Consider the following 25,089-nt stretch of genomic DNA (forward strand, 5'->3'; position numbering starts at 1 on the left):
AAACAATGTCCTTACTCTGTCACACTGCTTTTTCATAGAGACGGCATGAAAAAGAAAAGCAGCACGATGAAGTGAAGGGAGGACAGACATGGAAGGCAGACAGATCTGGCTTTGAACTTCAGGTTCACCATTTATGTGACCTTGAGTAAGTCATTTAATGTCTTTAAGCCTCAACTTCCTAAGTTATTGTAATACATATTTTAGGGATCACAAATGAACGCAAAGTGACACATGGTGCCAGCATGTGGCGGTTACTCAGTGATGATGACATGGCCGCCGTGCTGCTATTGTCACTGTCATCATGATCAGTGCTATAGTCATTCCAGGAGCAGTATAGCTAGTCTGGCTGGGTACAAATCCCAGCTCGCCTCTCACTAACTGTGTGACCTGGGGAAGTTACTTAACCTTTCTGTGCCTCCATTTCCTCATCTGTAAGTGGGGAATGGTACTAGTGCACCACACGTTTGCTGTGAGGACTAAGCGTGTAAAGAGAGAGAGAAAGGACTTTGAACAGAGCTTTAGTAATAGTGAATAGAAATATCAGCTTTTGTTATGATTAAGGAGTAATACCTTACCAAATAAGAAGACTTGTTATCCAGGAAGTGAGTGGAACACTCTAAAATAAAATTAGACATGACTGATTTAGAAAAACAGATGCCAGGAGTGAATTCTTAACTGTATGGTAAAATGAAGAAGATCAAGAAGGTGGATATTTTGGAACAGTGCGTAAGAGAAAAACCTCTTATACTCATCCTTTCTAGGAAATGTCCTTCTCTCAACGTGCGTTTCATTTGGTCATATTAAGTGTCTTCAACGTGACGCCGCAGTACAGAGAATGGGACACAGTCTGGGGTTTAAAGTGGGCAGATGAAAGTTCAATATGTTCACCCTTTTCAAAAATATTTTAAATAAAATGATAGAAAACTTTTATTTAAGAATCTTCTCTCATCTTTTTCCTGATGCTAAGTGAGCCAAAAACCTCAGGAGAAGGCACAGTTGAAAGAGCGTGGGAGTGGGAGGAGCCGGCTTCCTCCGGTCAGGGCCACGTTCTCCCACCAACCAGCCGGCTGACTTAAAGTGTGTCACTTAACATCTCTGAGCTGCAGTCTCCCTATGTGCAGAATGACAAGGCTTAATTAGAAGAGCTGTAAGATGGCTGAAATTTCTCATATGCTAAGATCTTAAGTTAACCTGGATAGATACACACCAGCAGGCAAGCAGCACTGTCTACTTTTAGGGGTCACTTTCTCAGATTCCTTATTCCAGGTCTACTAAATAATCTCAACATGTTAGAGGATTTTATCGTAGAAACCTACAAATGAAAGGCTATCCTATCAGTCACAATAGGGTAGGCTATGCTGCAGTAACAAATACTCCCAAATATCCCGCTTTGTTTATGCTAGCACTGCATGTCCATCCAGGGCAGCTGTTGTACTCTTCCACGGCTTCACTCCAGGACCTAGGCTGATGGGGCAGTCTCTGTCTGGGCATTGCTGTTCCAGCAGAGGGAAAGAATACATTTCAAACCACAAGCTGGCTCTTAAAACTACTGTGTGGAAGTTCCACACATCATCATCCACACTTGATTGGTCAAAGCAAGTCACGTGGCTTCTCCTGACTTCAACAAAGAGCAGATCAATAATCAATCCACCCGCAGGGAAAAGCGTGACTGGGAAAGAAAATGGAACAGTTGGTGACCACTAGTACAGTCTCCCAGAGATGCCGCTGAGAATTTATCTCCTGAACTGGAAAACTACTTGCTCCTCAAGGGAAGGAAGAAGAGGCCTCCCTTTGTTTAGGGGAAATATCCATACAGGAGTATTCGGAACCCAAGTGCACAAATATAAGAACGCTTCTAGGAAAACACTAGCTGAGAAAGGAGTTTCTTTTTGCTATTTTGTGAGAAAATAAATGTGAAACAAATAGGGACCAAAAAAAAATTAAGGGGTGCTGTTAGGGATGGGGAGAGAGATTAGGAGCTGGGGAAACCCAGTCTTGGAGAGACGACACCATTTTCTGCTGCTCCAGGCGGTTCCAGCTAATGACTGCGTGCAAGCAGAATGTGAATGCAAAGGATGCCAGCAAGTACATAAAAGGCAGAGGAAGAAGGATCAACATGTTTTGCTGCCATTTCCAGGAAAAGGATGGTGTCCCCAGCAGCCTCCCACAGTAGATGACCAGAAAAAAAAGCAAACACAAATAACACTCATTGAAACTCCGAGTCGTGACTACTGTGTTTCACAGCACATCGTCCCTCAAATCCTGGCTGCGAACCAGCCCAGCCACTTGAAGCAGCGTTGGCAGCCTGCTCTCTCTTGGCACCGGGTACGCATGGCAGCTGGATGGCTTGTAGTCAGTGTAGTTTTGCAGCTGGTGGTGGTAGCAATTGGCAAAAACTAACTGTCCAGATGGGCATTAAATTTTCTTTAATGTTTATAATATGTCAAAAGAGAATAATCCTATGTCAAAGTGGCTTAAAAGAACTTTTACTCAGGAGCTTACAGAAATTCCTTTTTGACAAGATGGAGGTTGCTTTATTTCGACTACATATGTGAGTCTGATTCCCCTGGAACGGGCCAGGGCGCTCCTGCGCGGTGGAATCTCCTCTGGCTGAAAGGGCTGGGGAGTCTGCCGCCCCTTCCTGTCTCGGGTTCTCACAATTTGTTGCTCGCTAGCCAGCATTTAGCAGTGTGGCCACAGGATTTGGACTGAGGTTCCAAAAGGAAAATAACATTTTACTCGGAATTTTTATGATCCTCAGAGGACCAGTTCCATTCAGGTAACGTTATAAGACTAGGAGTAAAGTAATAACCATGTTGTATAGAAGGAAGAGCATTGGGCAAAACATTTCATATAAAATAGGCAAGGAATTAATATCCAAAATATATTTTTTTAAGTTGCTATTAATTAATGAGAAAAACAAACCAACAACCTATTTTTAAAACATGCAGAAGGTATAATATGCAAGTCACAGAAGAGGAGATTCAGATGGCCTATTTGTTAAGAAACGATCATCAACCTCACTAGTCATCAGGGAAAAGCAAGATAGCATTCCCACCAAATGTGCTGGGGACAAACCAAAGACTGTTTACGTCGGAGGCAGTGAGCATGTGAGGAAACAGGTGCCCTGCCACCTCATGCACCGCGTGGGGACAGGCAAGGAGACGAAGCAGGATGGCCACTTGGGAGGATAGTTTCTCAGTGTCTACAGATTTAAAATGCACATGCCCTATGACCCAGCACATCCTTCTTCATATCCACCTCCTCCTCCTGCTCCCACACAAGAACATTCACAAATGTACACAGGATGCTGATGCGCTGACATTCATGACAGCAGTGCAACTCAAAGTATGGTCTTTGGACCACCAGCATTAGCATTCCTGGAGAGCTTGTTAGAAAGGGGGTGGTTGCCCCACCCCAGAACTACCGAATCAGAGTGTTTGGGGGTGGGGCCCAGGGATTTATTTTCACAAGCCCCTCTGGCGATTCTGATGCTCACTGAACTTTGAGAGGTACTGTGTCATAACGTTGTTTGTAATGGAGGAAAAATGGAAATAATCTAAATGTCCATCACATGCCATGGCTTATTTATATTTTAGGAAATTAGCCAGCAATTTAAAAGACTGAGGTAGGTACGTGCCAATCCAGAAAAATATCCAAGATAGACATATCGGAGAACCAAATGTAAAGTATAATTTTATTTATGTTTTTAAAAAACTACAGAACAATATCATTTATTTCCACACACACATATCTACATATACATGTGTATGCATATGTATAAACAGTCAGCAAAATGGCTGGAGAATACACACCAGTTGATGACAGTGGTTACTCTGGGAAGGATATTGGGATGCGCACAGCAGTCAAGGAAGACTGTAGCTTTCGTTTGTCGTTTGTTTTTTTGCAAGAAGCTTACACGTGTACTATTTGTGAGACTATATTTTTAGCCAGGAGAGCTGGGTTCTAGACCCAGCCTGGGCACCATCCAGCTGTGCTGTCTTGAGCCTCCCTGGACTTCAGTTCCTAACCTGCCAAAGCAGGAACTGGGCCAGTCAACCCCAGAGTCTTTTCACTGAGCTTCATCACACTACGATTCCTGCCAGAGTTGTCTGAGTGTGAAAACCAGGGCGCTTAGTAAATCTGACCAAAGAAATAAAGAGAAGCATGCATATCTGTGTCCCCTAAGGAACTAGTTAATAATTACTTCCACATGTCAGTTTAAGACAAATGACTTACATGAAATTTCCTGTGTTTAAATATCACGGTGGCTATGAGAAGCTCTTTATTTTTAAAGTAAAAGTTTAGAGACCTGATAAAACAAATTCTCTTCAAAATGTTCCAAAGGCTTGGATTTAAGCGAATCTGCAGGACCCCAGTTCCAGCAGCATCAGTGTGTGAACATAAATAATATGACTGCCCCCTTCTAGCAGAATGCATCGGCTCCGATGATAATCGTGCATGTGGAGAGCTTGTAATTACACTGGGCACAGAGGCGGATCTAGATTGAAGAGCGACAGTGAGAGTTAATATCATCTTCCATTCTAACAGAAGAACTACAGATTTGTGTCAATCCCTCTGTATTTGTTCAATTTTGTATATCATCTTTAAAAATTAAGAGAAGGAGCTTATATCATGTATGAATCTGGATCAGTTTTGACCAAGATATAGAGAAATCTGAATAAACAAGAATTCCCGGGGATAGATATAAGAACCTTAATTAAATAAGAATTGAAAAGAAAACAAAATGTATACTAAAAAGCAAAGAGTAAGGCAAAGCTAATTACAAAGTTCAATCAACTTTGCCCCATAAGAGAAAGTCCTGCTTTCTTGATCAAATGCAGTATTTAAACATAGCAGTGAACCAGAAAGAGTTTAGAGACATTAACAACCCTCTCATTTCATAACCAGTCAATGAGAAATTCGCCACCAGAATCCAGCTTTCCTGTCTCCTAGGCCGGGGCTCCTTTCTGCCTGTAAACAGAACAAACACTGATGCCTTTAGCACCTTGTATGCAAATACGTGAGTCAGCCCAATTTTATAAGGAAACTATTTTTGAAAAATAGAGTTGAATGCTTTTCATTGTATATCTTTAAAGTGAATTTAAAGAAGATTTATGGGGAAAAACTTCTTTTACAATGTAAACACGGTCTTTTATTAGAATTTAATAATTGTGGATATGGAGTAATTTCCTACTAATCTATTTTAAAGGAGAATAAAGTGATGCAGTGCGCTGCTTATTCTCCAGCACCCTCCCAGATCTCTCCTCCATTTTCCCCTGCCCTGCTCTGGCCCCTGGACACTGATGTCCACGATGGGCAGGCTCCCTCGTCTGCAGGCTTCTGTCAAGCTTGTGCAGGAGGAAACAAGGCGGGAGAGATTAGGACACGGAGGTGAAAGTGAGGCAGGCATTACTCCTCCACATCCCACATGCATCCTGCTGCCTCCTCGCTGTCTTGCTGCCAGTGGCTATCTGGCAGGCCCTCTTCTGAGGCTCCAAGCTCTCACTGGACTCAGGCAACAGTAGTCTCTGAGTGCCTCATCATCCATCATTGGTGTGCTGGACCCAGCTCATATCTCTATAACTGTCCCCACATGAAACGCTTTTCACTCAATCCCATAAAAGTACCATCAGTTTCTTGCCAGGACCCTAACTGCTCTCTGCACAGAGTAATGAGAAGCCTTTCGGTATCTGTGAATACTGATATAAAGCCAGCAACTGATAAAGGAAGTCCCTTGCCATCTGGGAATAGATCCTGGCCAGGGCCAGATCAGGTGCTGCAAATCTCAAGGCTGCCTCCTGCACCCTCTGCCGCTCAGGCGCGGTTTGGAGCGGCCGCCTGCCCCAGACCTGACATCCTGTGCATGCTTGCCGGCCGTGCTGAGCATGCAAGACCTCTGGGTGCTCTGGACCAAGTCGATCGTGAGATAATGTCTCTCTCCAGGACAAAGAGCAGTCCTGCTTCTCTCTGGCTATAAAGAAAGCACGGCTTCCCCAGCTCAGGGGTCTTCAGCTGGACACACACCCGCTGAGTCTGCAGCATCCACCTGACCGTCTATGTTGCCTGTGAGTTTTGGGGAACAAAAGGAACCAACACAAACACAATGCTTGTGCTGCCTGCTGTGCTGAGCCTGCCCCAGGAGTCTCAGGTCTTCTTCAGCAGCCATGAAATAGGAATCGGCTCATTTAAGAGCTCCTAGGTAGGGTAAAATCTCCAGCCCTGACATCCTCATTTGCTGCACCATAGCCCCCCTGGCTTCTTCCTTTCCATTCCTCAGGCACACAGCTGAGTCCTGGCCTCAGGATTTTGCACCCTCTATTCCCTTTGTGCGGAGTGCTCAGGCCCAGGGTCTTCACGTGGCCGGTTCCAACTTTTCCAAAGCCTCGGATCACTTATCATCGTCTCAAAGAGATCTTCCCTCACCAGCCAATCGAAAGACACTCTGTCTCCTCACCCACTTTATTTTCTTCTTACCGTTTTTTTACCATCTCACATTATCTCTCGGGTGTTTCTTTACTGCCTGTCATTCCCCCACTGAGAGGGCAGCTCCGGGAGAAGCAGGGTCTTCTGGGTCTGTTCTCTCTCCCCAGAACTTTGACTAGTTCCTCTCTCAATGGATGTTTAGTGAGTGAATGAATAACTAAAGGAGGGACTGAGTTTTCACAAGGTTACCCTTTACTGTGTGATATTAGACACTCTGACTTTCAGGTGCCTCATCCTTAAACCTGGGGTAAGGAAACAATCCTGTTAATATTATATCATATTATATACAGTTACATGGATCACGTAACAATAACACATCATCTTAATGTGTTACATATAACAATCAAATGAGATAATGTAACAATATTCTAGAAACCATAAAGTAGAATATCATTCCTGTAAAATGCAAGGTTTGGTTTTCACATAAATGCACATATTTGGGGTCAACCTTAATATTTTCTGCTGTGTAATATTGTTTAGAGAGATCACACAATAGTCGCTAGATGCATGTTCCCCTCAAAGAAGAGGTGCCAGAAAAGTGAAAGGGTGACAGGCGTTCTCAGCACAGCTAGTTCTGAGTAATAAGACGTCGGTGTCTTCTAACCAAAACGTGCTGCTAGGGGCCCTTCTAGCTCTAAGGCACCACAATTACCGAGACATCCTGCAGAGATGACAACCCTCCCGTGATCGCCAGGGCTTCACCCTTACTAACGAGGCGGATTCTACCGGCCCTGCAGGAAAGCCAGGCTTATTGCTGGGCGCTCATCTGCGGTTTGGGATATTCACACTCTCCTCAGCATGACGTCCAGTTTGTACTGAATTTTGCAGAGCCTCTTGCACTGTGGGTGATTTGCATCCTTAAGCTACAAAACAAGTCTTGTACAATGTCACAAGGTGGGAAGGGACAGGAAGTTCCCTGCTTTCAATATTTTTATGTATCCCCCACCAACTGAAGGTGCACTGGTGGTCTTTAGAGAAGAAATAATGGCGCCTCATTTCCTCAGCATCCTTCCAGCTTCCTCTTAACCTTTCCCCAACTGTCCACTTGCCCACTGCTGCTCTCTTCTTGTTTCCAGTGGTCCTATCCAGGGATGGGGCAACGTGAAAATTTGAACATCGAGATCGTTCCATAGGAAAGAGCCTTATGCAATGCTGAGAAATAATTAGAAAAATCTCAAAATGTCTGACTTCATGTGGCTTCGTGAATACGTTTTATGGTCAGACTGGAGAAACCTCTAGGAAAATTCAAAGTAAATTATGTCTAAGAGACCTTTCCTCACATGTTACATGACAAGGGTGGCGTATTTATTTAATAAATACTGCCAGAGCACACACCATGTGTCAAGCAATGTCCAGTAGGATAGACACTACTGAAAACATCACTAAATTACTACACATTACACTCTTTAATCCTCACAAAATCCTTTGAGGTAAGCCCTATTATCAACCCCATTCTACAGATGAGACACAGAGAAGTTAAGTAACCTGCCCGTAGTCACACAGATGACAAAGCAGCAGACCTGGCTTTGGGAGCCATCTCTCAGCCATTGTACCATGCTGCAACTTAGATTAATCCCATAGTCTCATGCAGTGCTGACACTCATGCTTCAGCTCCCTCAGTGCCTTGGTTTCCAACACATTCTTTTTTTTTTCCTGCTGAGGAAGATTTGCCCTGAGCTAACATCTGTTACCAATCTTCCTCTTTTTGTATATGAGCCGCTGCAACAGCATGGCCACTGGCAGACTGACACATGGGTGGTGTAGGTCTGCACCCGGGAAACGAACCTGGCCACCAAAGCATAGCACGTCGGACTTAACCACCAGGCCACCAGGGTGGGCCCTCCAACACATTCTAACACATGTAATATTCTTAAGACAGATTGATTATTTAGCCAGATTCTCTCCCCTTTCTATCTTATAAGCAGACTTTTCCATAAGTGTGGTCTCTCCCCTTTCTGTCTCATAAGCAGACTTTTCCGTAGGTACAGGGTACAGGAAACAGCTTCTATGGTCATTTGGCATACAGAGATATTGAAGATATCCGCTTCCAGGGCCCAGAGAAGTCTGTCTGCCATTTATTTGACTGGAGGAGAACTTCATATGGATACCTGAAAGAAAACGTTCCTAGGGACCTAGGCATGTGAGACCTGGAATCCAGACGTACGTTCTGCTGTGACAGCTCTGTGTATACATGGGAGCTTCAAGGACCCTGTGCCACGCCAATTTCCCAGGTGCCCACTTTCCCCACCCCCCGCTAGCATCCAGACCGGCCCAGGCCCAGCCCTGAGGCTTCTCTGACCTGGACACACAGCTCTGGGAAGCTCTGCATCACCTGAGCACAGCTGTGAGTGGCCTGAGGGTCCAACAAGAGGCCCCAGTGTCACTCATGTGAAGCAGCCCACCTCCGCAAGCTGCATCCATCCAGGCCTTCTCACTCCCATCTCAGCACTCAGATCAGCCAGATCCAGTCCCAAACATTCGACAACAAGACGCGTTCAATGATAACATGAGCAGGGAGGAATAGGCAGAACACAGAGAATTTTTCGGGGAGTGAAACGACTCTGTATAACAGTGTGAGGGTAGATATATGACATTGTGCTCTTGTCCAGACCCATACAATGTACACCACCAAGCGTGAGTCCCACATAAACGACGGACTCTGGGTGACAGTGGTGTGCCAAGGTGGGTCCCTCGACTAATGCTCCACTCTGGCGCAGGATGTCGGTAGTGGGGAGGCTGCCGGTGTGTTGGGGCAGGTATATGGGAACTCGTGCTTTCTGTTCAATTTTGCTGCAAACCTAAAACTTCTCTAAAAAAATAAAATCTATTTTAAAAAATAACGAGTTTCTACTTGAGTCTCTTGAAAAGGAGACAACAAGGAAATCCCACCGTGAGTCCCACACAGCCTCTCTTTTCTGTCTCCCCTGAGACTTCAGCCCTGTGGTTCCCCTGCCCGCCGCTGGGTCTCCTTCTCATTCTCCACCCTGCTCCGTTTGTTTCTCTTTCTACTTCCAAGTCCACACACGCACACACACACATATCACACACACGTATGCACACATGCCACACATGTGTACCCACACACCGCACGCACACGCACAGATCATTTTCCATGTCAATTCAGCTTCTCTCTCGGCAGTTTTCCTCACACTCCTTATTCCCATCCTCAACCAAGAACACACAAAGAATGTGAAACCCTCCTTACAATGGCGAGTAGGTGGAAATGCTGTTCATACAATAAGGTGATGCGATAAGCGCAAATTTGAAATTGCACAAAGTACAAAATTTTGTGATTTTGAAACAGCACAATTTTAGCAATATTAAAAGCTTTACTTGGTGCACACATTCTGAAACAATTCTGTGCATCCCCACAAATAAACATCCATAAAGATTACCTAACTTCAGGCTGACAGGATGCACAAAGTGTAAACTGAACTGAGCCATTGGTGGCCTCGTCACCACATCAGCCTGTGGACAGCGACACCTGCCCTCCTTTGCAGGTGAAATCTGGCAAGTTAGAATTCCTAACGGCTTCAGGATGTATTTATGGATTAAATGAGAAGGATTGTTGTTATCCTTTAATAATTTCGTTCCTGCTATACGATTTAAGTATCATAAATATGTAGATAATCACAACATACTAAATGGTGGCTTTGATATGGAATTCACTATATCATTTTCTGCCTAAAGTGTTAAGTATCTTCCAAAGAAAGATCATGTATCTGTGTACAAAACAGCGCTATTTCAGTGTATGTGGCCCTGAACTTAAGCGTTGACTTGACGGTTAATGACGCATCTGCTAAGTGTGCAGATTGGAAAGAAAGTACTTTCCACTGTTCAATAATACGTCCTATTTAATTGCTCCATTACTGAAGAAAAATCCCTAAAGAATCTTCACTTCCAGCAATGGTTTCCGACTTTCTTTTGGTGTCTAGACAATAATGATTTACTGAAATGTGTGGGGAGCAACGTAAGAAAAGGCTTTAAAAATATTTAATATTTGTAGTTACTGGAGGAGGGGGAGGGAAGAGAAAGCAAAGCAATGTTGAGAGTTGCTACTAAGTTTTCAGATCAAACCAATTTTGCTATAAATAGGATCTACTGATCCAGAACTCCAATGTAAAGTGGTTATATTCGATCAAGATCACAGTGCCAGGGGCAAAGGGGAGAAGTTTGTCAAGTCAAAATTATTTTCTATAAAAATTTCTGAGAAAAGTGCCAAATAATCTTGAAGAAACAAAAAGTACTTGAAACTCAGATTCTTTTCCACACCGGGCACCATGGTTTCCACGCGGATTCGTGAACGATCTTATCAATTTCAGTTCTCAGGGAGTCCTGGGAAGCCGGGCGCAGAAGCCCTGGATCCCGTTCTTTCAGCATCTGCATCCTCGCAGGTTGTAACCTCCCAGCAGCCAGGCAGCCTCCCCTTGAACCCCTCTTGAGATGGCGGTGCTCCACTTGAGACAGCTTGCTGAGAACCGACTTTACCCACTGGTACGCATTCAACCCCGCCGGACAATGGAAAAACTGCATTTGCAATGTTTGCGCAATCTAACTTTTAAAACCTCCAGATAAGTACTGCCCCCATTGTATTGTGATGAATTAAAAGGACACTTCCAAACTAAGGGACTTCTCAGTGAATTGACAATGTTCATGGAGTTCTGTTCAACCTGAGGCGGGTATATTTAACACGTGGCTCATTTTCTGGGCTTGGCAAGCAAGATCCGACGCACACAGCAGAGGGCCTGCGTCTCGCTATGCGTGTTCTCAGCAGAGGCGGACCTCTGAGGAGATGGACAGAAGTGTAAAACACAGGAATGAATTATGTTGACTACAGGATATATTCTGGAAGTTTGGATTCTTAACAAAACCAAACGTCAATCCTACATAAAAGATTGCATTGTTATTTGGTTCATATATTTGCATGCAGAAAAATTCTTTTTTTTTTTAAGTTGGTACCTAAGCTAATATCTGTTGCCGATCTTCTGTTTTTTATTTTTCTTCTTCTCCCCGAAGCGCCCCCAGTATGTAGTTGTACATTCTAGTTGTGGGTCCTTCTGGTTGTGCTATGTGGGACGCCGCCTCACATGGCCTGACGAGTGGTGCCATGTCTGTGCCCAGGATCCGAACAAGGTGAAACCCTGGGCCACCGAAGCGGAGCGCATGAACTTAACCACTCGGCCACGGGGCCAGCCTGAAAAATTCTTAACACCAAGTTCTTACACTGCCATAAGAATAGCATATACCCCGCCACAAATTATCACAGAACCAAAGGGGTGGTAAAGAGTTCCTCTATGTCATTTTGTGTTTCCATACATTATTACATTTACCACTTTCCAGACAAAGAAAAGCCTTTTTCCAGTCATCTCCAAGTCTTCAAAAGGAAGAATCTATAACCCCACTAGCTCACCGGCCCACTGCAAAATCAGGAAGAAGGTAAGCTTTCACGTTTTTCCATTTCCCCATTTGAGATCAGCTTTTCTCATTTGGAAATCAGAGAGAAGAGCAGGTAAAGAAGAAGGCTGGTTGACTGTAACGGCAGGGTAGTTAGCGTGGTAGGAGAAGGCAGAGAAGGCAGGCCCTCGGGGGACCACAGGTGTGCCAGGGAGCCCTGGGGCTCATTCTGATGTGGAGAGTGAGAATTCTACTTTTATTATATTTGCTGAGGCTCCAGGATTCCTTATCTGCTTAGCACACACTTGGCTCCTGAGACAGGGGGTAAGAAGGAGAAGAGTTTGCTCCTCCAGAAAGAGAAGGTCTGAATAGTCGTGCATGGTGGGCACTCTCACCACGGCCAGGAGGCTCGGAAGTGTTCTCCAGGCTCTCTCACACATCCCCAAACCCTTTGAGCAATCCACCGAGGTCCCGCAGTCCAGGGCCACTGCTCTGTGGCCGTATGAGTGCAGTTCCCCTCCCTGACTTTCAAGACTCCACAGAGTTCCCACTATTCTTCTGGTTTCCATTTGTATATATGTGAGTGCTCACGGGCCCTGCTCTGCTGAGTATCTTCCACTTGCTTCTATCGATTCACTTTTCACCCCTTCCCACCTGTGTCCCGGGAAGCTGACCTTGAAGCATCTTCTGGTTGAATTTAGCCAGGCAGGGGCTCCAGAAGGTGGGAGGAGAAGGAGACGTGGGTATTGACACCCGCTTCCTGCTTGCCGGCTTGCAGCGGGGTTGGCTTCCATCAACCCCTCTGCTGAAGGCTTCCCTTTCTTTCAGACAGTCACGTGCTGTTGTGGGGACCACTCCAGCCCCTTGCTTCTTCAGGCCTAGGGTGTAATGGCTCCCCACGGTCGCTAGCCCAGGGCACTGTGTCATCTCTGTTCCTTCACCTAAGCCTCCGCTACACCTGTGTACGTGTCCTCTTTATTAAACTCTTCTCAACTACCCAGTTTGACCGAGTCATCTATTTCCTGCCAGGAGCCTGAGTCCCCCTCTTAATCCTTTCACCACCCATCCAAATCCTAGCTATCCTCTAAATCTCCACTTGCATTTTAGCTCAACTGTCACCTTTACACTTGTGCATTCTACACTGATATCTTCCATCTGATGTACTTTAGACTTGTAACCTACAGCTCACACTCTGTCCTCTTGTTCAGCCTCTTTTCCGTCTCCTCAGCATTGTCAGTACAATCGATAACACACTTCACTTCAGTCTTGTGTGGGCTGAGTATCAGGCACTCAATAAGGGTCTTTCTTACACTGTAGAGATTACCCTCCCCCACCTTGAGCAGGTGTGAGTGCATATTCACCCGAAATCTTAAGAGCATGTCACAGGATCACAGATAGAGTAAGAAGGAATCAAGGGGATAATGTGGCCCAGTATCTCCCTCGTGGTGATGAGAAAACTGGGGCTTAGAGAGATGCTCGCAGCTCGACATGTCACAGTCAGTAGGTGGCAAAGCTGGGGCCCAAAGCCAGATTTTTTACAACATGCTGTGTTGCTTCCGATACTAGTTTTTTGTATCTCTGTGTCTCATTAGCAAAAAATTCACCTCTTCATACCTGGATCCTTAGTACATTCCCTCCCTTTCGGAAACAGCATATATTTGTTCCTCCTAGAGAAATGCAATTTTACTGAGCCCCCCAGAGCTGTTACCTATTCAGACATCATTCCTGTGCCTACCACTTTAAAAATTCCCCACCCAGACAGAGCCTGGATTCTATCCTTCTCTGCATATCTGGGAGGGAAGACTAGAGCCCTGTGGCTCTTTGCTTCAATATTCCCAGATAAATTCAGGCTAACACAAAGAGTAGTCTAGCTATTGTCTGCAGCTTCACTCACTGCTACATGCTGAATAGAAAAGGGATCAACTACCCTCACTTGAGATATTCATAATTACACACTCGGTCCTACAAGGAGCACCCGGCTGTTGGCAGAGGCACACGTAGGGAAAACCACACGCCCAGGGCCGTGAGCTCTTACTCTGCCAGGAAATCCAGCCCCTTTCAAGGTGGAACAGGGAGATCTGAATATTCAGACAAGAGGCAAGCTCACAGTGCTTGTGCACAGTGAAGGAGCTGACTTCCACTCAATCCTCTGACTACCAGGTGTTAGAGATCCTAGACAGGACATAGTGAATTGATTCCCTGCTCTGATGGAGAATGAGAGGCAGGTGCATTAGTCACCTGCCATTTAACCAGACACAAATGTCAAGATTACCACTTTATTATGCCACTCACTTCCATCCCACAGTCAACGTCAGGACAACAGACACGATGAGGACGGTGGAGGGCCATGGCCCACAACACGACCTGGAGCACGGCAGCATGGGTTTCAGACAATGAGGGTTCCACCCCTTCCCATATTATACACATCATTTAGTGCAACGCTTTTATTACATTAAAGGAGACTCCACATAAAAATGTCAGCAGCATCCAATTGACTCATGGAATTGAGAACTGTGCATTAGCTGACGATTTAAATTAATTTTGCTTCTTGAACCATGAAAAATAGTTCTTTGAACAAGAATTCATGATAAATACACATGTGTAAAAGGCCTTTAATCATAATTATTTTAAATACATAAAACACGGTTTAAGACTCTCAGCCTCATTAATTTCTTACGGTATAAAAGAACAAAAACGGTAAATGAGAAAAGTATAAGTCATAATTTAAATGTATCATGCATGGTCATTTAGCTCATTAAATGAAAAGATTCTTTGCAAACTCTGGGCTATGGAATATTTCTGCATTACCCAAGGACAGGGAGCAATGTTATAATTTTCATGTAGAGAATCAAGTTTTATGCCATTTAGATCTTAAAAGAATGCCACCTACAATTAAAACAGCAGAATTAGATAACGAAATCATCTTGTAACACCTTGGACCTCCTCTTCCAGAGAACTTAACTCTTGCTTTCCCTGCAGAGTCCCTGAGAACAAAGGTCACATTCTCAAGGTGTGGCACATAGTTAGGGCTTAGTAAGTGTCAATGAGTAAATGGCCACAGGTCTCTTTGGGAAAAATACAGAGGAGCCATTGCCATACTGGCCATGGTGTTGTGGGTCCTTCCAGCCCCTCTTTCCAGGTCTGAGAACTGGCTCATGTCCAGATACTGGTAAGGGATTGTGACCTTTGGGGGACATGTCTGCCCTAGCCTTCTTGATTTCTTTTCATTATAATAGACTGAGAGATTCCCTTGCTGTGTTCTAGTAACCATCTCCATCCCCCTGACTACTCCTACAACCTTGTAACCTGCAAGGTGGGCCGGCAGGCTGGAGCCCCACAGAAAAGTTGATGCTGCAGTTCAAGTCTGAAGGCGGTCTGCTGGCGGAATTCCCCCTTCTTGAAGGGAGGTCAGTCTTTTTCTACAAAGGCCTTCAATCAATTCGATTGAGGCCCACCCACACAGTGGAGAGTAATCCACTTTACTCAAACTTTACTGATTTAAATGTTAATTTCATTTAAAAAAGACTTTCCCAGAAACATCTAGAAAGATGTTTGACAAAATATCTGGATACTGTGGCCTAGCCAAGTTGAGACAAAAATTAACCATCACACTTACGTGATGAAGCTTTCTGGGGAGAGCAGGGCAGCTCCAAAGCACATGCAAAAATGGCCTGAGAGAGTTTGGAAAAGGGACCGGCTTGCGGTTTTTAGCGGGGGGGACGGCCAGAGTGAGGCTTCCCACACAGGCAGGGCTGTGCGTGGTTTGAACTCTTGTCAGTACCAGAGGAAGAAGCATCCAGACTTCCTTATCCTGGATGTCTAGATGTGGGGCACAAGGGGAAGAAGGAAGGGAGAAACTTAAAAGATGCTGGCAATTACCCATCAAAAATGGAGTCAGACTGTTACAAAAGGGAATGCAGATTTTACTCAGTTTAGTGGATAAGAAAAGATAATGATAGAGGTAGTGAACAAAGAGGAAGAAATATTAACCAAAGAAAGTTTAAATCCTACTTGAGTGAAACTGCAGACACCTGCCACTTAAACAGGATGTCCATTTGAAGCCACCATGATAAACAATGGAGAGTAACCCAGGACATCACAGCAGCAACTGGAACGTGGCCAGCCGGTCCATTTCCAGGTCTAGAGGGGAGCCGGGCCTTATCTCTCTAACACATCAAATGATTCTTATTCCTTCCATATTGAGAGCACATTTGAGGGACCAACCACATAAAAGCGAGTGTGTTTCTAGGTGGGGAGAAATAAAAAACTGGAAACACAGTAGAAATGCAGAAAAATAGAGACACCCTCCACCCAGTGGGGTTACTCAGAAAGCTCCCATGTAGGCTCTAACTTTGCAGAGAACCTTTTTGTACGACACATTACTTAAGGTAAAACGCCAGTGTCGAAATCCAGTGCCCTCCATTCCGAGTGTCGGAGGGCACCTGAGAGCACTTCAGGTCCCTTTAAGTCATAATGAGAGTTTAATTCCTCCTTCCAGGGAGCCAGCAGGCTGAAGAACTCAATAAGCCTATAAATTAAGTCATGAGTCTTATTTTTCCAGCAAAGCAAGTTCAGAATGTACCATATAATTCTCCAGGCTTGACATACCTCCACTAAAAGAGATGCCCACTGGGTGTGGGATTACAAAAAGAAATTACAGATTTTCTAATAAATGCTTCAAACTGCCAAGAAAATCTGGTTCTCAGGATATTTTTTTCCTTTGTGGCTGAAAGTAAACATGTTCGTTGCTTTATAGTTTCCTGAAATGATGACATTCTAGTGTAATTGCAAATTCTTGTGACAGGCAAACAATTTCTACTGACTGCGATGATCTCTGAGGCGTGTGCAGAATGGCTCAGGGAAGCGTTTATCGGTGGACATAACAGTGGAGTATCAAGTGATCATCACCAGGACATTTTTGCTAAGAAGGATCACTTGCTCATGTACTTTTTCATCAGATTCCAACTGAAATCTTTGCTTTGTCTTAAAAGGTATCTCTCCAAGTTCATGAATGCAAAGATTGACAGTAAAACAAAGACTTAACATAGCCCTGCTTTCCTCATTATTTAAGGGAAGAGAAAGCCAATGGAAATATCCACTGCTATATTCAAATCGTAGTTACACAGCAAACGAATTTTTTTGAGTGTAACTTGGCTAAATCATCTGAGCAAAAGACTTTGTTAATGTTCACTCAAGTAAAATTTCAAGACTAGAAATATAAAGTTGGAGTGAAACATATTCTAGAAGTTATTTGGTATGCCAAGGATTCTAAACTTCCCAAATTTACTGAATAATTATATAAGTGCTCTTGCCAATTATCTAGGCCTGGCATAATCATTGCATACAGAAGACCCATCCATCGCCACATCCACACTCATAATTCCAATCTCTGTGTCTCTCTTGGACCAAACAGATGCTGGGACCTTTGGGCTCTGCTACATGTTAGCAGAACAACTGCTTGGTCATGTTGGCTGGTCCTGCAGCACCTTCAGAATACAATTCCTCTCCTCCCCAGCAGGCCCAGCAGCTCCCTGGCCATGTTATATTCTAAATCACCTGAGTTACTGGTCTGGTAGCCTGCGGGCAGGCAGGGTGTATTCTGAATGAGACGCATATTGTGCGCAAAAAAGAAGGTGTTGCATCATGTTCAAGCAGGGAGGGAATGCCAGCCTTTGACAGGGCAGAGTGGACCACTTCTGCTGGCCTAAAGAGTTCAAGTGAATCTGGGGATTCAAGATTTTTGAGTGCACCATGACACGCGTTCCCATTCCAAGTTTCAGGGTCCCACTCTTTCCCATCCGGAGCCCCAACCTCAGTGTAGCCAACCTCTCGGGTTTGGGAATTAAATCTGTGTTGACGCTCCATTGCCCTTATAATTAAGTTCAGGATCTGATCCTTAGTCTTTTCTGCCTTTCAATTACAGGAGATGAGAGAGTTATTATACGCTACCAAGTAGGCCCACTTGGTGAGTAATTACCCTCAATCTTGTCTTGCTCCAATGTATCAATGGCTTCCAGCAACAGCAATCTGATTCCAAAATCCTTATAATCACTATTCTCAAATGCCTGAGATACACCTCCACCAGAGCATTCCTGTCTACACACATCCCTTCCCTGCTCAGCACCAGGTAAAGTTTATGAGTTGTGCCAACACTGTATGCCAGGGGCTATTGGTACTCCATCTAACTCCGGTGGTGGAGGTCTTCGCTGCCAACCAGTAGTGTGTGATTCAGCTCCAAGATCCCGGGTGTAGATTGTGTTCCTTGGGAAACAAACTCTGGGACTCTGGGATTTGCGTCCTAGGGGTTTACTGAAGAGTCCTCTCAGAAACAACACCTCTCAGAGGTAAAGGAAGCAGGATCAGGCAGGGGGAGTTTAAATGCAATGCAGTTGCAACGGAGGCCTCAGCCAACCCACTGCGGCTGTCAGAGCTGGGAAGCTCCCTCAGAGTTGCCTGACTGAGGCAAGGAGGCCAGGGCCATGTACCATGCATCAATCCGTCATTGTGTAGCCTCTCTCCAGGGAGGAAGCGTGACGCGGGCAAGGCATCTCCCTCTGTCTGGGAGCAACTCCTGGGGAGAAACTTATCTGCGAGCTGTCAGCGACCAACTGTCCCAGCAGCTGGCAATTGAGGGTTTCTGAAAAGGGGGATCTTAGTGGTTCACCACAGCATCCACTATGCCAGCAAAGAAGGATTTCAAGCTGGAGCATAGTCGGAACACACAGAAAACATGCCCAGTTAACGGGAACTGCTGGAGAAGTTTGATATTCATTTGAGCAAAAATAATAAGAGAATTAAGAGTACTTAATAAAATAATTGAGTACTTAATAAAATAATTAAGAGTACTTACAGCCATTCATCTGAAGCTAAAAATCAGGATTTCCCAACTGTGTGATGAAGTGGCAAGGTTCGTCGCTCATCACTGTTTGTTGTTTCCTCTTCCCTGACTTGAGCTATCTGTTCTCCTCCACTCACTGTTCGGTTAGAGCCAATCCTTGAGTATTTCCGCAGATCTCAAATGTAAGAAGTCTGAATTAGTATATATCATCAGATACTTTTCTTTCTATTAGGGTCTCTGAAACCCTATAGATTCTTAAGATGTAGTGCTTTTCACTTGTAACCTGCGGATATTATTTCAAAGTATATATTTTTAAAGTTTTAACTATTATTGGCAAAAATAGCAATTCACATGATGGGATTTAATGCTGCTTAGTCACCAACAGAACAATGATGGATCCTAAACCATTTTGTGTTACACGCTTGATTGTGAGGTTGTGCAGTGACCACAGGCGTGAACACTGTCTCAGTTCTTGTCTGGGACGCCAACAGGCTGCCTCCGGCTTTGCTTTTAGTCTGTAGTGGGGGCTCCAGAACTTTAAAGAGGGTGTCATTTAGCCCATATCCCAGTTGCCAGATTAGCTGATTAAAGTTTACAATTTTTTTGGCTCTTAAGGTATTTCCATATATTCCTACCTAGCCCTAGAGACGTTTGAACTTGATGGAATCCCACTTCCTTTCATATTTTTCTTACTTGGCAGTGACACCATTACTCTAGATACTAAAATGATGCCTAACTGGATTTTGAGTATCACAAGGCCATCTGTGTCCACAGTCACATTTCTGAAATGATCCTTCCTATGATACCTATTTAATATATATTTGCCATATTTTATCAATTTTAAGGTACATATTTTTTCACACTTTAAGGTCTCTGAAATGAGGGTATGTCTTCAACTTGCTGGCAGCCAGGCAGACTTGAAACATCATCATTACTAGCACATTGTGTTAGTTTCCTAGTGTGCTGAGCAAATTGCCACAAATTTTGTGCCTTAAAACGATACAAACATTATCATACAGCTCTGGGGTTCAGAAGTCTGAAATGGTCTCACTGGGCTAAAACCAAGGTGTCGGCAGGGCTGTGTTCCTTTGTGGAGGCTCAGGGAGCATCCGTTTCCTTGGTTTTCCAGTTTCCAGAGGCTGTCCTCCTTCCTTGGCTCATGGTCCTCTTCCTCCACCTGCAAAGCCCTCGAAGCAACAGCAGGTCGAGTTCTCACATTTCATCTCTCTAACTCTCTGCCTCCCTCTTCTGCATTTCAGATCCTTGAGATTAGGTTAGGCCCACACGGATAATCAAGGATCATCTCAATATTTTTAAAGTTGGCTGATTGGCAACCTTAATTCCATCTACAACCTTAATTCCTTTTTTCATGTAATCTAGTCACAGGTTCGGGGGTTAGGACACAGATATCTTTGGGGGGCCATTACTCTGCCCACCACACACATGGATATTAAAACTTGTACAACTGGTGTCAGAGGTTTGAGATAAAATCTCAGGGACAATAGTGAAGCATTCTTTCAAACTGTTGTGCATGTTGATGTCACAGAGGACGATATTTTGCGAAAAAACCATATGTGAATATCAATGACTATGATTTGAAAGTGACTCAGAAAAGTTGAACTCTGAATGTGAAGAAGTTTGGGGAATACTTCATCTAATTTATTTCACTTATCCATTCAATTTTATCTATGCAAAAAAGTAGAATACGGTTAAAAATCTATGTCTAAAGAAGTCTAAAAGCCATCTTTAAGTACAAAGTAAAAATTCTAAGTGTTAAGAAGCATTAAGTCACTGAGCCATGTAACTGGAAGAAATTTTTCTTTCTTAATGGTGAAAAAAACAATGATATGACCTAGAGTCAATGGCATCTTAGACTGAATAAAACATAGTACACATTCACAGACAGCCAATTTTAATATTTTCATGTTTAAATAAAAATATAAATTATACAAATATATATATTTTTCCTAGGGACATAATTTCTTTTGCATCTCTGTGGTGATACTGCCATTACCACGAAGTGCGAAATTGGAATTGTAGGCATTTTTTTACAATTTTTATTCTATGCAAGGGATTGGATTTCCACATTAAAGAAACACATGAAAAGGTAACGTGACCCAAGCTTGCAGATGAGGCTCATAAACGGAAGGGCTAAGGTGCCAGAACAAGAACAAAGACAACATCTGGAAGAAGAGACACACTTATTCTTCTCTCACATGACAGGCTGACATCAGAGGTCCTGGCAGGGACGTAGCATTTTCCATGTATTTATTCAGGGACCAGGGTCTTTCCCTCCCCGAGGACATGTCTGTCTCAGCATGAGCCAGGGGCTGGTATGTCTGTATCCAGCTGGAGGGAAGGGAAAGAGAGGAATGGGAATGGGATTTTTTTTTAAGTAGAAATTGTAGTGGGGCATACTCTAGGATCACAATGTAGTAAAACTATAAACAAATAATAAAATGGTGACCAAAATCATGGTCTCAATCTAAAACTACTCTCTTAAGTAAACCTTAAATAAACCCTAAAGATGAAGTAAAAAGAGAATTTAGGAACGGTTTAGATAATAAAGCCTATGAGATACAGCAAGATCTTTGCAGAGGAAAATTTATGGCCTTAAATTATTTGTTTTTCCAGAAAAAAGCTTAAAAATGAAAGAATTAAGGTCTCTCTCCCAAAAAATTAGGAAAAGAACCACAAAATAAACCTAAAGAAACTAGGAAGCAAGAATCAATAATGACAAGAGGTAAAGTTAACAAAATAGAACAAGAAGTGGAAAGGAGAAATAAATCATAAAAAGTTCATCTTTGAAAAGACCTAAAAAGTGATTTTTTTCAAAAAGACTTAAAAACCTGATTAAAGATAAATGAGAAACAACCAAAAAGTAAGTGAAAAAGGATGCATAATAACAACAGATACAAAAGAGATTAAAAATCATGATAATATATATGTAACATCATAGAAAACAAAGTTGAAAGTCTAAAGGAAACAGATGATTTCCTAACTTATTATAAATCACCAAAATCAACCTGACGCAAAAATTTAAATATGGTAATTAAAGAAGAGAGCTATCATTTTGAAAAAGTCACCAGTGCAGTATGATTTTATCCAATCTTTAACCAATTACAGTTGCAAACATCCTTAAATTATTCCAGACTATAAAAAAGATGGAAAACTCTTGGATTTATTTCATAAAGAAGCATAACCTTAATATCAAAACCTATGAAAGGGGGCTGGCCCCATGGCCGAGTAGTTAAGTTCATGCACTCCACTTCTTCGGCCCAGGGTTTTGCTGGTTCGGATCCTGGAATGTGGACATGGCACCACTCATCAAGCCACGCTGAGGTGGCGTCCCACATGCCACAACTAGAAGGACCCACAACTAAAAATGCACAACTATGTACTGGGGGGCTTTGGGGAGAAAAAGGAAAAATAAAATCTAAAAAATACCCAAAACCTATGAAAGATGATAATACAAGAAAAGAAAAAAAAACTATAGAGCAATTTCACTATAAACACAGGTAAAGTTCTAAACAAAACATTAGCAAAAGTAGAGTCAATTTGCCAAGTAGTATGTACAACACAACCAATGGTGGTTTATTCAAGGAACGCAAAGTGGCTTAATGGTAGGAAGTCTATCAACATAGTCACTTACATCCACACATGAAAGAAGAAAAGTCATTGAAAATACTAATAAATGCCAAAATGTTATTTGATATGATCCAGCAGTCATCTCCAATTATAAAAACTCTAAGAAGAACAGCAATAGAAGAAAAGAACTTAAAACACAGAGCACTTACTAAAAATCAAGCATTTTACCTAAAAGGTAAAACATTACAATCATCTTACTTAAAATTAGGAACTAAGCAGATATGCTCAGTATCTTCATTATGATTTAATACTGTCTTGGTGATTTTTGAAGAAAATGAAAGAAAAAGCTGGCAGAAAAGTTAGAAACGAAGATAGAAAACTATATATTTCTTGTTGGTAATATGAATGCATGACCAGGAAGCTTATGAGAAATAAAAGTAAAAAAAAATGAAGAAAGAAACAACCTTTAGAACTAATGAAATTGGCAAGACAGCTAGATAAAAGATAAATATCTATATATCAAATCTTTCTCTACTTAGGACCCTAGAAATGAAAGACTATTAAATTTACAGTAGCAACAATAAAATATTTAGAATAAATTTTCCAAGAAATATACAGGACTTGTATGAAGAGGACCATAATAATATGGAAAGATATCAAAGAAAGTCTGGCTAGTGGAAGAACAGACCAGGTTCTTGGTGGGAAGGCTTAATTTCATAAAAATGTCAATTATATCAATATAATGACATTCCAATTAGAATTTCAACAGGGTTTTGTTGTGGGGAGGTGGGAAAGGATTAGATAATTTTATTTTAAAATGTATTTGGGGGCTGGCTGGTGGCACAGTGGTTACATTTGGCATGCTCTGCTTTGGTGGCCCAGGTTCATGGCTTCAGACCTGCGGCATGGACTTACACCACTTCTCAGTCATGCTGTCATGGTGACCCACATACAAAATAGAGGAAGACTGGCACAGATGTTAGCTGAAGGCTAATCTTGCTCAACAAAAAAGAGGAAGACCAGCAACAGATATTGGCTCAGGGAGAATCCTCCTCAGCAAAAAGAAAAAAATAATTTCTTTTAAGGACTATGTATAAAAAAATTTTAGACTTGTGAATGGCATAAAATACCTGAAAGGCAAGACAGAAACAATGGATATAAAAAAAACCATATCTGCATCAGAGATGATATACAAAGGGGTATATTTGTAATATGCAAAGAGATCTCACAATCTGATTTTTAAAAACGGTAAAATCTTCTCAAAAAATTAAAAATAGAAAGACCATATGATCCAGCTATTCCACTACTAGGTATTTATCCAAAGAGCATGAAATCAATAATTCAAAAGATTTATGTTCATTGCAGCATTACTCACAAAAGCCAAGACGTGGAAGCATCCCAAGCATCCATCAATGGATGAATGGATAAAGAAGATGTGATATATATACATGTACAATGGAATACTACTCAGTCATAAAAAAAGACAAAATCATGCCATTTACAACAATATGGGTGGACCTTAGGGGTATTATGCTAAGCAAGATAACTCAGACAGAGAAAGACAAACACTGTATAATTCCATTCATGTGTGGAAGATAAACAAACACAAGGATAACGAGAGCCGATTGGTTGTTACCAGTGGAGAAGGGGTGGGGGGAGGGCAAAAGGGGTAAAGGGGCACATATGTATGGTGATGGATAAAAACAAGACGGTGGTGAACACGATGCAGTCTATACAGAAACTGATATATAATAATGTACACCTGAAACTTACACAACGTTAAATGCCAATATGACCTCAATAAAATAATTTTTTTAAAAAAGATAAAATCTAATAAATGGGCAAGGATATGAACAAGTAGTTCTTAAACAGATACAATTTTTCTATAAACATGTTCTTTAACCTCATCTAGATTTTCAACCAACAAATTCACTAACAGTCAGGAAAATGCAAATTAAAGTAACAATGAAATTTTAGTTTATACCTATCAGAGTAACAAAAACTAAAGAGAACAATAACACATTGCTGGTAGGCACGTGGGGAAAAGATACTTGCAAATACCTCTAGGTATAAATGTAATGTGTTACAGTTCTTTTGGAAAATAACATGGTAACTTCTATGAAAATTTAAAATATATAATATATTCTTTGACCTTGCAATCCCAACTTGGAACCCACCCCATAGAAATAAAACCACCATCAGTAAGTGAAGACATATGTATAATGGATGTTTATTGAAGCATTATTCATAGTAGAAAAAATGGAAATAAAGTAGTTACATAAATTATGGCCCATTCACAACATGGAATATTAAGCAGTTATTAAAATGAATAAATAGGAACTACTGTATATCAGTTAATTTGGAAGGATTTCTATGAAATACTGCTTTATTTTGTACATGCATATACAGATGTGAATATAATTACAAGAAAACAGAGGAAAAAAGTGAAAGAATGCATACCATTTGTTAACATAGGTCACTGGGATGGAGAAGGAAGAGGAGGAGAAAAGGCGTGTGGAACCCAGCAAAAAGAGAAAGAGGAAAAGAAGAAGTTACTTTAAGAATGTGTAATATGATCAAATTATATATTTATGTAAAGTTATAAATCTGTATGTGTATATACATTTTTTTAAAAAAAATAGGAAAATTTAAATGTCACCAATTGGATTGTGATTGAAAAAACATGTGACTGAATTAGGACCCAGGGGAAAGGCAACATCAGCAGGCAGCACATTTCAGTCACTATGGTAACTTGCAAAGTATTTTTACAGAGCTGTGCTCAC

At 42.3% G+C, this 25,089-nt stretch overlaps 1 protein-coding gene across 4 annotated transcripts in view; it reads right to left on the bottom strand.

Moving 5' to 3' along the window:
• The window catches only part of FTCDNL1 (formiminotransferase cyclodeaminase N-terminal like), a 96,898-nt gene that overhangs the window by 19,600 nt on the left and 52,209 nt on the right, over positions 1-25,089 (bottom strand). Inside the window, exons 6-7 of one of the 4 annotated variants that reach the window (XM_070240618.1) lie at positions 18,731-18,893; positions 3,673-4,501 (exon numbers count right to left, since the gene is read on the bottom strand). In XM_070240618.1, the coding sequence (XP_070096719.1) occupies positions 18,754-18,893 (140 nt within the window). In that variant the 3' untranslated portion in view covers positions 3,673-4,501; positions 18,731-18,753. Of the gene's footprint in view, positions 1-3,672; positions 4,502-18,730; positions 18,894-20,616; positions 21,068-25,089 lie in introns of those variants that run through there. The other 3 variants (XM_023622302.2, XM_023622303.2, XM_070240619.1) reach the window with 3 other exon arrangements.

Source organism: Equus caballus, chromosome 18 (genome assembly GCF_041296265.1).
Source record: "Equus caballus isolate H_3958 breed thoroughbred chromosome 18, TB-T2T, whole genome shotgun sequence".
NCBI lineage: Eukaryota > Metazoa > Chordata > Mammalia > Perissodactyla > Equidae > Equus > Equus caballus.